The sequence below is a fragment of the Notolepis coatsorum genome (assembly GCF_963971535.1).
Source record: "Notolepis coatsorum genome assembly, chromosome: 10".
Classification (NCBI taxonomy): Eukaryota; Metazoa; Chordata; class Actinopteri; order Aulopiformes; family Paralepididae; genus Notolepis; species Notolepis coatsorum.
In genome coordinates this window covers 44,249,220-44,267,968 of record NC_140174.1, presented here as the reverse complement: position 1 = coordinate 44,267,968, position 18,749 = coordinate 44,249,220, and the positions used below count along the sequence as shown (strand labels likewise).

Genomic DNA, 18,749 nt, shown 5'->3' with positions numbered 1-18,749 from the left:
TCAATGTGTTAATGTTAATGTATACTCGTTATTGGCCGCCATGTGTTGAGTGCCAACAACGAGTAAACTCGTTTTTATGATCGTTATTTATTTTATTGGCTATTGGCATTCATAATTCATCCAGGAAGCCTCCGGGAGCCAGCTGGACCCTGTCTGATATTGCAACGCCTCAATACCGCCGCCTGGTGGATTTCGGGCGAGTTACACTCCACTCTAAACTGGAAGTGGCGCTCGGTGCATCGGGGAAAAAGCTCCGCCAGAGATATCTTGTAACGTGGATCAATATACACACCTCGAGTGCATTGGATCGCTTTCGAGATCAAGAATCAATATGCTTTCGGCGTTTATTGTGTCATACAAACGGAAAATGGATCTAGCAGATCGACGTCAAATAATTGGAAACAAATTTCTCGCATCTGCCAGAGGTAAGAGGAATCTAACGTTATTTCCAGCTCAATTGTCCATTTATTTCATTGCAATCTGTCCAATCAACGTATGGTGTCTTACTAAAGAAAGCCGTTAGTGACAATCAAGGAATCATAAACGACCCCCCCCGCTTTCCTTCACGCATGATGGAGCATAATGTATAGCGATCATATGCATTTTACATTTTTAATATAGCGTGTATAGGGACGAAACGCCAATGTCAGGGCCTATAGTGCGCGTTCTAGGAATTACTGCTATACAGTCTAAAAACACTTATATTCTCGACGGTACTAATACGACAATGTATGAATGGAAAAATATAACGTTCCCACATCCGGAACGATAGATACCCGATGTTGAATGGGCCATAGTAATGTCGATATAGCTATAATATTTAAAAAGTTATAGCCCTGCAAAGAAGGTGAGCCACTCCATAGGCTTACAGCACTGGCAGAGAGTGGTAAAGATGGGCATACTGCATGGCACCCAACTTGATTGCATAAAAAAAAAAATATATATATATATATATATAATATATATATAAAATAAAATGATAAAAAAAAATTATAATAATTCGGAGCGGGAAAAATCGGTATCGGCAGATACTCAAAATCACAGGATCGGGAGCAAAAAAATGCGATCGGGACATCCCGACTTATGTCCTTAAAACCATGCTGAACCTCAAATATATTAATCTTATGCATGTATAATTTAATTTGTGGATTCCATTAACACTTTCAGCACCAGACCCGACATTTCTCGGGTTATCTTGCCAGCGGTTGAGTGCCAGAACCCGAGAAATCTCTGGTTTTCATCGTTTTTTCTTTTATTCTATTTTAATATTCTATACAGTCTCACGGACCTCGGTGTATCATTGGGACTCATTCTGAGACCTCGAGATTGCAATGCCGGCCGAATCCTGCTAGGTGGCAGTATCGCCTACCCTTTGAAACCTTATTTCACACTGTGTGTTACATTCTATATGGTCCGGGTGGAGAATGGGACCCGGGCAAGTAAAATGCTTCATTCCAGCCACTTGGAACGCATCCAGCACACTTGATGCATAGTTTGTCCCATTTCATGTCAGGGACCCGATCAATACTGGAAATCGCAATCAGACAATTGGAATATTCATTTTGGAATACCTCCTAGCAAAGGTAAGGACTATCACAACGATCATGTCACGTACTCCAAAACGTATGCCGTTGCTGACGATCAGAGCATCACAAAACGACCCCCCCCCCCCTTTGATGCCTTGATGATGAAACATAATACCCATTATATACCTTTGATTTGGAAATAGTATCGTGTCCAGGCGAGCAACGCAAACGACTTCAGCAAAATGCACATAGCGCTCCATAACTCAGCTTCCAGGAATTAGCCCGGATCACTCTGAAACTATACAATATTCACCACAGGATAACACACATACATGTATACATGAAAAAATGTACTCTTTTTTACATGTTGGACGAGAGATAGTGACTGTCAAATGAGCCATAGTATTGTCTCCATAGCTATAATATAGATAGAATATAGATATAGCTCTGCAAACATCGTGAAACACTGAAAATTACCATATTTTTAAGCATGGCCACAGGCAGCGCAGATGGGGATTTAGCGTGGCGCTGAAAGTGTTAAAGGACCATACTAATCCAATTTTGACTTCTCATCATTAGATTGCCCCATCTTCAACAAATGTTGTGTACATTAAGTGTAAACGGTATATTATTTAGTAGATCTCAGCTTACATTTTTAAACTGTGTATACAAACATTCTACGAGACTTTAAAGTCGCTATGTATAAGTAATTCACCATTCACTACGTAATCATTTGATCTACAATTACTCTATTACTCTAATACAAGCAATTCAATGGACGGGAACTTGGAACTGGGAAAACTGGGAAGCTTGCGAAAATGTATCTCTCTATTCTTTGTCTTTTTGTATAACTTGAACTATGATTTATATTTTTCATACGGCTTCGTCTAGCTCTCCAGCAGAGTGCGAGTCCGACTGACACTAGCCTAGCTACTCCGTTTCACACACGTCTGAGGTGTAACTTCGTTGACCTCCATTATACTTTGGTTGTGCCCTTTGAGCCGTCATTCACAACAGAGCCATGGAAAAATGGCTCCTTACGAGAAGTGCTGTGTTTCAAACTAAAGTATTAGCTTGAAGAGGCTTTTAATGATGCAGTGAGTTTTAGCTCAAAGAGGCTTTTAATGATGCAGTGAGTTTTAGCTCAAAGAGGCTTTTAATGATGCAGTGAGTTTTAGCTCAAAGAGGCTTTTAATGATAATGAGTTTTAGCTCGAAGAGGCTTTTAATGATAGTGAGTTTTAGCTCAAAGAGGCTTTTAATGATAGTGAGTTTTAGCTCGAAGAGGCTTTTAATGATAGTGAGTTTTAGCTAACGCTGACACCCATTTTCAGGTACATTCTGAAACGTTTATTGAATATAAAATCGAGATTTATGTAAACTACCGGTATGTGGCCGATGTTGACAATGGACAGTGACAAGTAGTAACACTGGTATGGTCCTGGTGTGTATCGTGCGTGTCTTACTAGGGGCAGCAGCCGTGGGTAGAAGAACACGTGACTGTCTGCGACGTCCATGCAGCCGAGCAGCTGTCTCAGGTATGCCCGGTCGTCCAACGACACGTCGGCGCCCGGCAGCAGCACGTCGCTCTTCAGAACGCAGTTGAGATACACTGGTAACAGCTTCATGCACTCCGGGAGGATCAGCTAGACAGAACACACACAGACAGGAGGTAAGAGACACACAGAAAACAAGCCTCGTAGACTGTACAGTAGGCAGAGATGCGATTGGGACAACACTAGCAAGCAGGAAATAGAGGAGCGAAAAGCAGGAACATATGGAGACCAGGAGATTTGTGATGATTGTGTGTCGGGGAACAAAAGAAAAGAAAAGAAAATTACCCGCCTGCTATGGAGCGATTGTCCCATTTCTCTATTATGTTACTATGGAAACAGATCTTGATATTGTGCGAGGAGGAGGATAAAGGCCACTTTCTCACAATGAAAAGAGGTTGCTAGGGTGGGAATCTTTGGGAATCTCACAATATCATTACATTTTGATTCTGGGGGTTCTCTTGATTTAAAATAAATTCTCGGTTCATCATGATTATCTAGGCAATTCCATAGATAAGATTCTAGATTGCTATTAACCTTTATGTTACAAGCTTGTGAGAGTCTTTCTGCTTGGCTAATCTGTAGGATGTAGTGAGCTAACAGTGTATAGTTAGCAGGGCATACTAAGGGCATGAGAAAGTTGAAACCATTAACTAATACTCAAAGGTAAAGAGAAAACTATGCCCAGGGCAAAGTTGACTAATCTGAACACTGAAAGTTAAAACCCTATCACAAGGCATGGACCTATGTCAAACCAAGGGAAGCAACAGTTGTGATTGGAGGATCAAGAAAAGAGGGCGGGGTTCGAGGTCAATTGCAACCATTGGTGGCGTGTGTCCCTTACCTGTCCGGCAGACGAGGGGCTGGCACAGTTCTTGCGGTAGCAGGCCAGTATCTGGGCACACTGGTTCATCAGGCTGTCTCTCACAGTCTTAGTGGGGGTGTTGAGCACAGTGCGGAACGCTGCACCACACACACACAAATCATCATATGATGGCACTACTACACAACACTTTTAACTTCCACGGCACATGACCAGGGAAGCACTGGTACCCATTCTAGTCTTAAAGGGGACATACTTCAGTCCTTTTTAACAAGTTAATATAGGTATTTGAGGTCCCCTAAACAGGTCTTGAAAAACCCCACTCAGATTATGCATTCTAGAAGCCTCTATACCCCTCTGTTACAGTGCCATTCTCAATGGGCTGTTTCTGTGCCTGTAACGAGCAATATGCTTTTATCGTACATATGATAATTATCATACATCTGGCAGTGGTGCACAAGCCTATTAGTATCACAAGCCAGACAAATCTTGCATGTCACAATGCAAGATGGGTCTGGCCTCCCATTCATTGAAAGCGATTTCAGTCGGGGCTATAGCACGGAACCAATCAGACTGTGGTGTGACGATGTGATGACCGCTTGCAATCATCTTCATTGTTACCGTGGAAAATATTCATTTATTCCAGCTGGCTGGTATCAAATCACTGCACTGTTTGTTGTATGGCGTTTTGTAATTTTAGCCCTGTATTTAGTTTTGTCTTCATTGTGATTAATGTAATTAATGAAATGTCTTTCATTAAAAAATCACTACTTTATTTAGCCTACTTGCTGAATACAATATATTAGAAAAATTATGCACTACAAAAAAAGCATAATTTTACACAATAGTTGCAAATGAATAAGAACTTAAAACTTCCCTAATGGACCGAATCAGAAGCCTATACGTTTCTGACGCGAGTGCAGGAATAAGGACTAATAAATAATAAATAATAAATTGGCAAAGCTTTAAGCCTTCAAACAATACCTGTTCAACTCCGAAAGGACTGTGAAGACAGAGAGCATGAATGATCTTGTCAGAATCTCTCATCAAACAATTGGAAAGGTGTTGCACACTAGGCAATAAGACAAGGACCTTGAAAGGGTAAGAGATCCCTGCACCTCAAATCACTTTTATTTGCCCAGCACACAACACGTGTGTTGATAAGCTAGGCTTTATCGTTTGTCAGAAATTGATGCCAGGTTGATTTCTAGATTTCTAGAATGTATTATTTTGATGTACTGTTGCCACTAGCAATGGTTGCCTGCATCAGTAAACTCCAATCAGCATCCAAAGCTGATTGGACCGGCACGATTTGGGCCGGACCAAGCCATCGAATAGGGAGGGAGGCCAGACCTATCTTGCATTGTGAAATCATGCAAAATTAATCTGGCTTACGAGGCTACAAGCCTGTACCGTTGAATACAATTCAGATCAAACTGTCAAAACTAGACACTGCAGATCAAATATGACTCAAAATCCAGCAATAACATATCAAACCTACCAATGATTTAGTCAGAAACATATTTTAAGTTCAACTTTAGGTAGAAAAGAGAAGATTTATGAGCAAGCCACCTACATGCATTTTTACAAGATCTCTTCACACACACTCACATTATTAACTATGGTGATTGTGCAATTCTAAATGGTTTGTTTCAAGAGGAAGGGTTCTTGTCACAGCTAAACTGCAGAAACAGCACTATTTACATATCTAACATTTTATCAGTGTTGAGACAACCCCTCATTCAGTAAAAACAATGCAAAACATAGGAAAAGGCCTTTTCACAATAGGGCCCCTTTAAGTATTGGCTGATGGCGAGTACAGATCAGATTGTCATTACTGAACAGTATAAACTTAGGCCTGTCACAATAACACATTTTGCTGGGCAATTAATTGTCCCAGAAATTATTGCGATAAGCGATATTATTGCGGTTTTGAGAGACTTTAATTTTTTTTGAGAAATGTATTTCCCAAAATTCTCAAAAAAAATAATGTCACTAATATAATGATAATAGCATAATAATGCAAGGAAACCGTTTCAAAGTGCAATAAACTTTTAGGTCATGGTGCAAGATGAGGAGATATGCCCTATATATTGCCCTATATATATTTTTATATGAAATGCTTCAGTTTAATTAAATATATATTTTTACGTTAATAATAATATTTACATTTATATATTTATAAATGTAATTATAATGTAATTATAAATATATAAATGTAAATATTATTATTATTATTATTATTAACGTAAAAATATATATTTAATTAAACTGAAGCATTTCATATAAAAATATATATAGGGCAATAACAGAGGGCATATCTCCTCATCTTGCACCATGACCTTTTTACACATACACTGAGGCATCAGGGCAATTATACTTACCCAGATGCTTGATCTACTGTAATCGTTCCTGCCTGTTATATGCACATTTAGTTTCAAGTTTCACATTTGTTCTGTGTTCTTGCAAGTGTCAATAAACAGTGTTCAGTATAGCCTATTTGTCTGCGTTTCACTTTCAATAACGAATGCGTGCTTGCCGAATCCCAAACAATATTCCTGCTGCAAAGTCGTCCTCTAAAGATAGACATTTAGACTAGATGCTATAGGCTATACAGAATAGACTACTACAGAAATAAATGCATTAGAACTTTAATTTTTTTGCGGTTACCACGGGACACCTGGTTACCCTGACTGTGGCTCGCGTTTATTTACTGTGGCTCGCGGATACACATGGTGCTCACAGGAGCTCTCGTGCTGTACTCTGTAGCATGGGCTGCGGAACGCATTTCGAATGGGGTAGGGTCAAGTTCACTGAAATTGATATAAAAGACCCTAGAATTGTCTGTATTCATCCTATATTTTTCCTGACGGTACAACCTGCTGTATAAAAGCAATAATACACAAGGGATGTCGTGAATCTTGCCATGCTGTGATGTGACGCGAGCTTTGCTCTCATGCCTGCATGCGGGCACATCACAGCCAACCTCTGTAGTAATGCCAGCGGCCCGCCTCCCCACACGGAGACTAGAATGACTGACAAGAGGTTCTGGTTCCTGCCTCATTAAAAAAACACGCAAATAGCAATTAATCGCGCCCATCAAAATCATCGCATTCATTTTCATTATCGCGCGATAAATTGATTTATTGCTTATCGCGACAGGCCTATAAACTAAAACAATTAGTTTTGGGGTAATACAAAAAATTTGATTGAGATATAATCCACTTCTCTCCATCAAAGAGATCTAACATCCTTCTATGTGTTAAAAATAGGGCTATACCATATCAGGGGGGGGGACACTGTACACTGTACATTGGAATACTGACAAAGCCATACTTGGTCATTTACTGTACAACTGGGTTAGGACATTTGTAGGGGCCAGTTTTGAATTGCAGTCTCCCGTAGGTGTTCTTTCAGAGTGTTTTTGAAAGTGGGTAATGATTCACATTCCTTTACAGCTTTGGGTAGGGCGTTCCACATTGATGTGGCATAATTGCGAAACGTGTTTAGTCCCTTGTTTGAGCCGAATCTGGGTTTAACATGATTTGTGGAGCTCCCTCTGGTGTTGTGATCGTGGTATTCACTGACCTTTGGGAAGTATTTTGACATGTACATGGGTACCTTGGTCGCGTAGTGTATCTTGTAGACCAGGCCCATTGTAAGTTGCTGTACTCTTGTCGTCTACTCTAAGCCATCCTAGGTTGTCAAAGTGGGCAGGGGTGAGGTGGGTTCTAGGAGTAAGGTCAAGCAGTAGTCTGACCAGTTTGTTTTGAGATGTTTGTCATTTTGTTTTTAGCGCCTTTGAGGTGCTTTGGTACCATGAGGTGCACGCATAGTCGTAGTACCCTTGAATGAGTGCTCCTGCCAGAGTCTTCAGGGTATTCTTGTTTACCAGAGAGGAGATCCGGTACAAGAATCGAGTTCGTTGGTTGACTTTTTTTTATTACATTGGATGCCATTTGGTCACAGGAAAGATTAGCCTCTAGGATGGAACCCAGGTAGGTAATTTCATCTTTCCTTGTGACAATATTGTCACCCACTGTAACCGAGAAGCCGTCGGTCTTGCGGAGTTTGTTATTTGAACCGAAGAGAATGGACTCTGTTTTGACCATGTGTAATGATAGTTTGTTGTCGGCGAGCCATATGCAGATTTTGCCTAGTTCTGAGCTGAGGGCTTTTTCAACCTGTAACTTGTTCTTGTCAGAGACCAGCAGGGCTGAGTCGTCCGCAAACAGGAACAAGTTGCAGTCACAAGCTGACGACATGTCATTTGCATAAATTAGGAATAGTAGCGGTCCTAGTATGCTTCCTTGTGGAACACCACAGTTCACTGTGAGGGGGGGGGATAGGGTACCGTTTACCTCCACCATCTGTTCTCTCCCCTCCAGGTAGGATTGTATCCAGCTCACTGATAGACTATCAAAACCAATTGCTTTTAGCTTGTCAATCAGAATGGTGTGATTAACAGTGTCGAAGGCCTTTTGTAGGTCCAGCATGACCATGCCGCAGTATTTGCCCGCGCCCACCTCTTGTTTGATGTGGTCGTTCAAATAGAGAAGGCATGTGTCAGTGGAGTGGGATGTTCTGAAGCCAGATTGGAATTCGTAGATTCGATTTTTTTCCGCTGGGTACTTTTCGATCTGTTCGTATACTATTTTTTCCATGACTTTCGAGATGGATGTAAGGATAGAAACAGGGCGGTAGTTGCCTGGGTCTAATTTGCTGCCCTTTTTGTGCAGGGGTGTTACTCTCGCAATTTTGAAGTCCTTGGGGACGTGTCCCTGTTTTATGGAGAGGTTTATTATGTGTGTGATGACTGGGGTGATGGCGGCTGCTGAGTCTCTGAGGAATTTGGAGGGGATGTTGTCATGGCCAGTGGCCTTGTTCGGTTGGAGGGCGCTCAGTTTTTTTAGTACCTCATCTGTAGTTACCATTTCCAGTTTGAAGTCGTCTTTGTGGATGCCTAGGTTCTTGTAGTATGCTACTATGTGTTCTACCCCATACTGCCCTGAGTGGGAGGGTAGTTTGTTTACCAGTGTTGTGGCTATGTTTGTGAAGAAAGTGTTTAAGTAATTGGCTACATCCAGCTTGTCTGTGATGAGCGTGTTGTCCGTCTTTATGTTTATGTTTGAGAACCTGGTTAAGTTTTTTACTGCAGCCTAAAGTTGATTGTTGAGTAATTTCCAAAGTTCACATGGTTTATTTTTGTTTTCCTCAGTTTTGTCATTGATGACATTTTTTTTTAGCAGTTTTGATCATGGAGTTTACGTCATTTCTTAGTCTGTTTCTTTCTAGTTTGAGTTCAGTCACGTGGAATGAGATAATTAGAATCCATTTACTGCCAGGTACATTTTTACATAAACCAGGATTCGGAATGTACCCTCTGCATTTAACTCATCCTACTAATAACTATTTACAGTAGGCAACCACAGTCTGGCGCGTGGGGACAAACTCCAGTTCTAATACCAGTGCCTTGGTCAAGGGTAATAGCAGCAGTATGTACGTATTCATTTTGAACACATTCTCTATTAATAGCTCTATGCAATGCGAGTTGCCCTGAACTGTTATTTGACCGTAATGGAACATCACTGTGCTTCCGTTTGACCGGACCCTAAACAGTTGGGATGCTTTATGCTGGGGACTAAACTGTACATACTGTATATTATTCCCTGTACATATTCTCACTCATATGCTTGTTTTTTTCTTGTTGCAATGGTTTACGTATACCTGTATTTTTGTTTTAATTTTCTTTGCATGCGACCATGCTTTACAGAGAAAATTACCACCAGCAATGCCAATGGCTTTGTTTACATGCTCAATTATGTTCTTCACCTGGCTATTCAAATAACCTGGTTTTGTAAACGTCATAACGCGGGTGAGCTCATATTCTGGTTATGAGAAACCCGGTTAGAATTCCTGGCTTACTCAAATATTAAACAGGTTACTTTCGGGTCAGCCTTGCACAGGGTCAACCTTGCACAGGGTCAGCCTTGCACAAAGTCTTGCAAAAAAATCAAGCCAGGGAAATGTTATAATTTCTGAGGAGATGAATAATATCATATTATTTTCCTATGTAATAAAAGTAGCCTACTATTCTCAGTCAAAGAGGGAGATGGTAGCCGTCAGGTGAACCTTTGAATTTTTCTTTTGTGTGAGTGGACCCGAGTGTGGATCTGTTGGCAGTACACCACAGGGTGGTGCATTCATGGAGACAGGGTATGTGCATATAAACATATTATATTATTATTATATGTGCATATAAACAGCTTAATGTGATTACGCCCTCAACCGGAATATACAACCATTAGCCAGGTTAACTCTGTGCATGTAAACGTGGCAATAATAAGAAGTATCTTGTAGTCCTCACCATATTTGGAGAAGAAGTTGATGATGGTGTCAGTCTCACAGTTGCGGTAGAGGTCAGCTAGCTGAGAGCAGCAGTTGACGGACATGTTGTGGATTCTCAGACGCCTCTGGCCACTACAGCTGGTGTATAGCATTGCACACTACAAAGACACACACAGTTAATGGCACAACACTTTCACCTATTACAGACCATTTACAAATTGACACCCTCCTTTCTGGATCCTCCAAATCACAACTGTCGCACAACTCCCCTCGGACAAACAAGCGACAGTTGTGATTGGAGGATAAAGAAAAGAGGGCGGGTTTGAGATAAATTCCTTCTCACACACACACACACACCAGCGTTTCCGTTAGCCGGTAATTACCGGTATTTGACCGGCAAAATCTGTTGAAGTCCGACATATTTAATCTCTCCGGTCTTAACACTTTGACTGCCAGGGGGCGTCTTTAGACGTCTTTGCTGGCCATGCTAAAGTTGCCGGGGGACGCTGTACGTCGTCTTTATATCAATATTTCAAAAATCTGCGATCGGATTCATAATGTCCCTCCGCTGGCCTGAGATTCACCAGCAGGACCCACTGAGCTCTCTGGCGGTTCAGGAGCGTCATCTGGTGGCCGATCGGCGCAAGCGCTTAACAGGAAGCGCACTAGAGGTTTTGCTAGACGTCCGTATTGCTTCCGGCCACTCGGTACATGTCCCGTGACTCTAGCTCGTCACTCTACATAGCGATCGATTGCCAATAACTCGATAAACAACATGATTTGGACGTATATACCATTATACAAGCTGGAGATGGACCGGGTAATAATATATCCCATAATGATAAAATTTCTACTCGACGATGATCGCCCAACGGCGCGCGGAGACTGGGGTGAGTTTCAGCGTGTAACGTTACCGTCTTCGATAATAACTGATATTATCAACATTTGACCCACATTAGATGATTGGTATAACGCTGCCCACGGAATTATAAACGCCCCCTCGCCCATCCGGTCAACATCAGATGACGTGTAGTAACTTCTAGAAGTACGTCTAGTTGGAATTTTTTATATCGCGCTGATTGCCATCAAACTGTATTTCATCATCAATATAATGCATTTGGGGCTATATATCACGTTCTGGAGAAAGCTGCAGAAAGAGATGAAAACATACTTATACATTAGACCATACTTTACTATGAATATGTGAATGAAAAAGTTTAACGTTGCTACACAATGAACAATACATATAGGACTTTGAATGGGCCCTAATAATGGCAATGTAGCAATAGAATTTAAAAAGTTATAGCCCTGCAAAGAAGGGGACTTTCTCCATAGACAAATAGCGCTGGCAATCTATGGTATATCATTAATTTAACCTTAGGCAACCAAAGTGTTAATGTCCGGTGAAAATAATTCCCTGAGTCTAAGCACAATTTGATTATTTGAATTGTATTCAAATAGGCTAAAATTAAATAGCCTATGCGATGAACGAAACAATCATTACATTTGTTTCATCGTTGCTTCTAATAATGACAACGACGTTGTCAGCGAGAGCTTAGTGCTGGGTGTGCGAACTTTTGTGAAGCTGCAGAGCCGGAGCAGCAGCAGCACAATGCAGTACTCCAGCAGTACTCCAATTCAGCCATTTTCAATTCAATGTTGGGTGGGGGGCGCTGTTGTGCGGTCCCCAGAAAAGAGCCAATAACAGCTGAATCTGCTGCTCTGCAGCGCCATACTCTCGCAAATAAGTCATTGGGAGGTGGATAGAGAGAGAGTCGTCACGCAAACCCACGATAATGTTGCCATCTCTCTCTGTCAAATTTCTCAGTTCTTCGCTTGATATAATTAATACAAATGTCCAATATAACGGAATTCGTTAGCTCATAAAAATGTGATTATAACAGACTGTTGTTTATCAATGTCGGGCGACTGCCCACAGACACCTATTTGATTTAAAGTCGGCAGCAGCACGAGTCTCTGGACTTATTTTATTTGGAATATAATGACTTTATACGCAAAAGTAGCCTAGTTTTAAGTAAAAATATTATAAATCTACATGCCTTGATGATGTCATTCTTTTGTTTTGTTGTCATTCTTTTGCCTATCAATTGTTTTTAAGCTCAATAAACTCTGACCGGAATTTCTCTCATTTGATCGGTAGATTGAAATCTACCGGACACTGAGGCCGGCAACAATTTTTTCTAACGGAAACCCTGACACACACACACAAACAAACGAAGGATCCATTTCTCTTTGGTAACCCAGCTGGTTACCACCTCGACCCAGAAACAATTTCCAAACAAAAGCATAGACACATGCATGGTCACTGAGACATGAATTAATTTTAATACATAAAGTCATAGAATTAAAGATATAATGTTTAAATCATTGATCCAGATACCACACACACACCTGCATGAGGGCTCCTGTCTCCTCGCTGAGCTTGTCGTCGTGTCTGAACTCCACAGTGATGGTCTTGTCACAGTCCAGGCCGGCCAGCTCCACGTCTGTGGTGTTACTCATGAAGAAGGAGCCGAAGAAGTCAGTCGCTCGGATGCCTACGGGGAGGAAAAGGGTTAGCAAGTCCCAGAGCACAGGATGCAGACAGCACTGCACTCAAGTAGGCCTGGGGCGATATGGCCTAAATATGATATCACAATATTTTCTGACCTTTCGGCGATACACGATACACATTTACATTTACATTTACATTTAGTCATTTAGCTGACGCTTTTATCCAAAGCGACTTACAAGTTCTGTACGACAAGACAGCAAGAAGGGTACAACTCTATCAGCTGAGTAACAATGTTCATCAAGTGTTGCGTGTTACAGTGTAGGTTAGTTTATTAGGACAAGTGCATGACAGTAAGGTTAGTCAGGGTTAGATTTTTTTTTTTTTTTTTTTTTTATCATTTCAGATAATGGTTGAAGAAGTGAGTCTTTAGTCGACGGCGAAAGATTGGACGGGATTCGGCTGTCCTAACTGGGATGGGTATGTTTTTCCTTTTCCCCCCAAACAATTCATTATGAGGCTTACCAAGACAGTATTTGAGTTTGCAAGCTAACATTAAAGACAAAAGACTCATGCATTTAGCATTTTTATATTATATATTAGATTTAGATTATTGGATTCTTAGATTATATATTTAGCATTTTAGCCTTTCGTTTTTTTAGATTATATATTAGATTAGATTTAGATTATTAGATTACATATTGTAACTATTTATTTATGTTACATTTATTATTTGAACGGCTTAAGGCTATATCTGTACTTGATTTGTTTATTTGTTGTGTTGCATATGAAGGAAATCGAGGTTTTTCATTGTATGTAATGTATATATTGGGGGAGATGACAGCATCTAAAGGGGCCAGGTCAGAGAGGTAGATGTGCATGGTGGTGGTGGTGGAGGCGGTCAGAGAGAGAGAGAGGCAATGTATTCAGCAGCAGACTAAGAGAGCCCAGGGCTTCAAGGTCATTTAGCTGGTTAAACATAAACACTGATAGGGACAGAGAACAGTGCAGGAATGGTCAAAGAGAGTTTGCCATCATTAGAAACGGCAGTTTAATGTGTGTTAAAGGTTAAAAGCAGTTGCCATGACAGCGCGTCACATGACAACCAGAAAAGTGGCGGGGCCTGTCATTGACGATAATGTGAGTGTCTTCCGTGTATGAGTTGGATCTAGACACGAAGCTGACGCGAGCGGACGTTGATCAGAGACTTTGAAACGGCTCCCTCCTCCCCTCGCAAGGGGGGGGGGGGGGGGGGGGGGGGGGGACTGACGTGGCACGACAACCAAGAAGGCTTTTGGATAACAGCTAGGCCGCGACGACCACCGAGCGGGGTGAAAGGAGAGATCAGAATAATGAATTTAGTTTTCTTCCAAAGACTTTTCAAGGACAATACAGAATTGGTTTCCATCTGATTACGAGGCTTTGTTTATGGAATAAACAACGTTTTCCAAGAAAGGTATTACGCTGTCAAGTGTCGAATTCTTATGATTACGGATTGCATTAAAGGGGAATGACAAAGATTGTACAGCCAGTATGAGAGGATGTCGGAGAAATAAACACAACGCAGAACTACACAAGCAAACAGATGAAGAGGTGATACTGGCTGATTGATCGAAATCTAACACATACTTGAAATAAACTTCAATCAAATCAAATCAAACCCCCCCTCTTAAAAACAAAAACCTGTGTTTAACCTAGCCATCTATAAAACATCATGCTAAAACTGTGAAACAAATGTCCTACTCCCCTAAATAAAGAAATACATAGAAAACATGGCTCAGTTATCCAATAGTGCTGCTGCTTTTTATTTTGTTAAAATCTTTTAGTTAAGACTAAAAGACTACAATAGGACTACAACGATTTCATGACGGCTTCCTGTCCTCGCATTCCATTTCCGGTTTTGCGGTTAACGTTACATTTTCAACAACAGATTGCTGCTAATTAAACACTTCATGGAAACGGAGTAATGTTAACGTTATGTCGAGTTCATACGTGTAGTGTAGTATGAACTCGACACAACGTTAACATTACTCCGTGTCCACTGTTGCTGCCACTGTTGCGTCGCAGATGGATGGTACACTCTGTTAGCTCCGTAGCTAATCCCCTCATAGACTAACTTACCGATAGCAGTACCGTTAACGTCGGAGCTTATCAATACTCCTGGGTTTCGGGGGGCATCCCTAGCACAGAGCCACCGCCTCTCTGTCTCTGGCTAGGTGTGTGCGCTTGCGTGTGTGTAGATGTGTGTGTGACTGACTTTTTTTTTCTGCAAGAGGAAAGCATTTAGCACTGCGCTTGTAAGTCTCATCTCAGCCGCGGCGGCCTCTAACGAGAGGGCAAAACATCACGATATCCACGGTACGTTTAAAAAGTGTATCGTTAATGAACTGTACCCGATATTTATATAATATCGTCATATCGCCCAGCCCTACACTCAACTCCCAGAGCACAGGGTGCAGACAGCACTGCACTCAAGTGCAGTGATTTGAAAAGAGTGTGTGTGGGAGGGGGGGTAAGTAGAATACTATTATTGGAGGACTTCAAGGACCTAAACATTGTAAAGGATTGGGCTGTGATCACATTGGACACCTTTTCCTTGGATGCGGAGCGGCGGTGTACATAGAGAATCAAAGGTGCACAGGGCGCAACGAGCGATACCACTGATTACCGTTGCTACCTCAGCTAACTAGGGTTGGGTACCGTTCACATTTGAACCGATTCCCGGCAGTGGTACCTTTTTCCGGTACTTTACTCTCTGTAATAACAAAAATGCTATTTCAGTTGTAAAACTAAACTCTAATTTAGTTTTACATTTATTTAGGGTTGCTCGAAGTCTAAACTTTTCAATTTCAAAATTGTTATCACACCACACAAACTAAAACCCCTCCCTACATCCCTTTCCAAAACATGCATGATCATGTATACATTTAGTATTTTTTATGTTTAAATAACAATAGTCATCCTGAGTAAATACTATCTAACTCCTCTGACCTCATCTGGTCCAGACCAAAGATGTGACACACACACACGAGGCACGTAGTTTGGAGGAGACGAGCGCCTGTCGCGACAAAACCATTGAAAATAGGAAAAAATAACAAATTCCTTGATATTCCATAACCTACCCAAACAATTCAAGAAATTCCCTGACTTGCAAAAAAGACTTCCACAACATTACGGAACTTCCATGATCAGCGGGAACCTCTTTGAGAGACACTCACCTGTGCTGGTGCGCACCCTCATGACCGCATCGAAGCCCACTGGCTTCTGGACGTCTCGCCGGAGATCGTTCAGGAATCGCTCGCGGTCCGACTCAGCCTGATGATACCAACACACACTATATGTTAGCCATAACTATAGAGCTGTGTAAAGACAACATCAATGGAAGAAATCGGGTAAAAAGTGTGTGTGTGTGTAGTTGTATTCATATCATTGTGGGGACCAATTGAGCCCCCATTTGTTTTGTTTTTCTCATCTCATCTTTCTATCCTTGTGGGGACATTGGATGGGACCTCATTAGGACAACAGGCTATTTAAGGGTTAGGTTGTGGGACTAAGGGATGAATTAGGGTTGAGAGGTGTACTGAATATGAAAACTATATCCTACAATACAATGGAAAACTATACCGCTGCATACCGCTATAACGCCAAAACTAAGACAAATATTGTGATGTTTTGGTCATATCGCCCAGCCCTAGGACAAATGTAGTCAATGGACAGTCCCCCACAAAGATAGTAAACATGTTTATAATGTAAAAACGTGGCTGTGTGTGCGTGTCTGACCTGGAAGTATGTGTATTTGTAGATGGAGCCGCCAGTGGAGACTGGTACCACCCCCAACGTAGCCACATCCACGTACTGGTTGGGGAAGAGGAAGAGGTCCACACAGCAGCCCTGGGCCACACACTCCTTGGCCAGCGTGCCGTAGAACCCCACCTGGGGCTGGAACAGAGACTGGGAGGGGACAGAGACCCAGTCAATATGGGCGTCTGACTTATGCCTGAGTGTCTGTGCGTCTGTGTGAGTACTTTGTGTAATCTTATCTTTGTGCGAGTTTGAGTCAATTAGTTTATATTCCTGTTCCTCGTCTTTGCATGAAGGAGTGAAAAGCAAGCGACAAAACCTTGGCTTTTCATTACAGTCACTAAAACTGCAAAGTTACATTGTTAAAGGAACACACACAGAGAGGGAATTGGTATATATCTTCTTGTCTGACTTCGGAGAAGACGGTAAGCGCATTTCACATAGTGTTGGCGTGTTCCTTTAGCCCTAGCCATATTTTCAGAAAATCCGCCTAAAAGTACAGAATATATACACTTTGACTGCCGTTTTGATAGGATTAGGGTCTTTCCTCTTGGCTACATTTGAAAAAGAAACACAACATCACTTAATACGGACTGTATTGATCCATTTGTGACGTGAAATAAATCTCAGCCCGGTACAGATCGGGCTTAAGAGGTTAAGAGCTGGGCTAAGAACTTTTGAGAGGGAAATTTGGAAACCTCAATACAAATAAATAATTGGAAAACATGTCCCTAGAACACTGATGCTAGAAAGCTATGTTGAAAGGTACTGTTTAAAAGTGTACCTTTTCCTTGTCCGTGCCGACCAGCTTCTTGTCTTCACGGTTCTTCAGTTTACCAGGAGCCTCAGCGATGGGCAGAGACGTGTGGAACACGAACAGCTTCCCCGCACAGTCAGCAGCCTTATGGAGATGGAGAGGAACATACCCAATCAATCAACATACCCATCAGGGGGAGGTAATTAGGAATGCAGCGGTAACGCTGTTTTGACCAGTAACCACAAATTAATGATCAACATCTATATTGTTTGGTAAAAGTAATGGCAATTAAAAAGTAAAAAGCATTCGCAAATGTTTGTGTTTTCCTTCCCGGTTGTGAGCTTATCAAGTTGATGAGTCAGCTGGGCTTCGCCGCAGTTGATAACGAATAAAGCTTTGACAGCTGTGCTCTTTAATGTTGCTACGGTTACAGGTTGGGTAGCGGATGAATTTAGAACGGTGACTAATCCTGAGCCAAACTACACATGCATTAAAACTGCTTTAACGCAAACCCACCGGCCAATCGGGAAAGAGTATTCCCCCAGACCATGGTGTAAGTGGACAGAACAAAAGGTGATATGGTAAAGAGCAAGGCAGTGGTACCTGAGGACAGGAGGAAAGCGAGAGAGAGGCCATTACCTTGAGTGCCTCCAGTCCCGCCTGGATGACGGGTCCAAAGACAGTCTCCGTCTCCCGCGTGTCTGCAAACATCTCTGGGATCTGATCCAGCAAGCTAGGGAACGAGTATCATTAGCACCGACCACTTTGTCTGCGCTTATACATATTTGTCTTAGTGTGTGTGTGTTTATACATATCCGTGTGTGTGCGTCTCTCACCTCTCGATGACCACCCTGCTGTCGTTGACGTTGACCAGGAAGCCGTCCAGCAGCGGCACAAACATGTCAGACACGTCCGACACCACCAGCATCTGGGGCTGCGCCAGGCTGGACTTCACGTTGTAGAAATGCAGAACCTTGTTGTAGGTGACGAAGCCCACCCGCACCACAGATTCCGTCTCCGGGTTCTCTCTGGGGAGTGTGGATATAGATAGGGTTGCATTTTACTAGTATGTTTTTATATTACTAGTATATTTATAAATATATTACTAGTATATTTATTCTCACCAAATATATATCTATCCACATCTGTCTGTACGTACGCATAATACTTTTACATATACTATATATATATATCTGTACATATCCTACTCTGCTCAGTAACGCTGCTGGCCAGTATGACTACTACCATATGGTCTTTATACCTGTATCACTACAACTCTGTACATACATCGGATTAGCAGTACACTCAGTAGTACTCATTTGTACATTTTGTACCCTGTTTAATCACCTGTACATTGTATATTGCTGTTGCACTTTACGGTTACATTTGCATTCTGGTTGGATGCCAAACTTATTTTTGTTGTACTGTAC

At 41.7% G+C, this 18,749-nt stretch overlaps 1 protein-coding gene across 2 annotated transcripts in view; it reads right to left on the bottom strand.

The window, feature by feature from the left end:
- Window positions 1-18,749, bottom strand: part of sec24c (SEC24 homolog C, COPII coat complex component) — a 63,415-nt gene that overhangs the window by 10,158 nt on the left and 34,508 nt on the right. For both annotated transcript variants that reach the window (XM_084323787.1, XM_084323788.1), the window contains 9 exons: window positions 18,156-18,347; window positions 17,959-18,052; window positions 17,347-17,463; window positions 16,542-16,712; window positions 15,980-16,076; window positions 12,662-12,807; window positions 10,269-10,407; window positions 3,923-4,041; window positions 2,992-3,171 (listed from right to left, as the gene is read on the bottom strand). In XM_084323787.1, coding sequence (XP_084179913.1) covers window positions 2,992-3,171; window positions 3,923-4,041; window positions 10,269-10,407; window positions 12,662-12,807; window positions 15,980-16,076; window positions 16,542-16,712; window positions 17,347-17,463; window positions 17,959-18,052; window positions 18,156-18,347 — 1,255 coding nt within the window. The remainder of the gene's footprint in view (window positions 1-2,991; window positions 3,172-3,922; window positions 4,042-10,268; window positions 10,408-12,661; window positions 12,808-15,979; window positions 16,077-16,541; window positions 16,713-17,346; window positions 17,464-17,958; window positions 18,053-18,155; window positions 18,348-18,749) is intronic.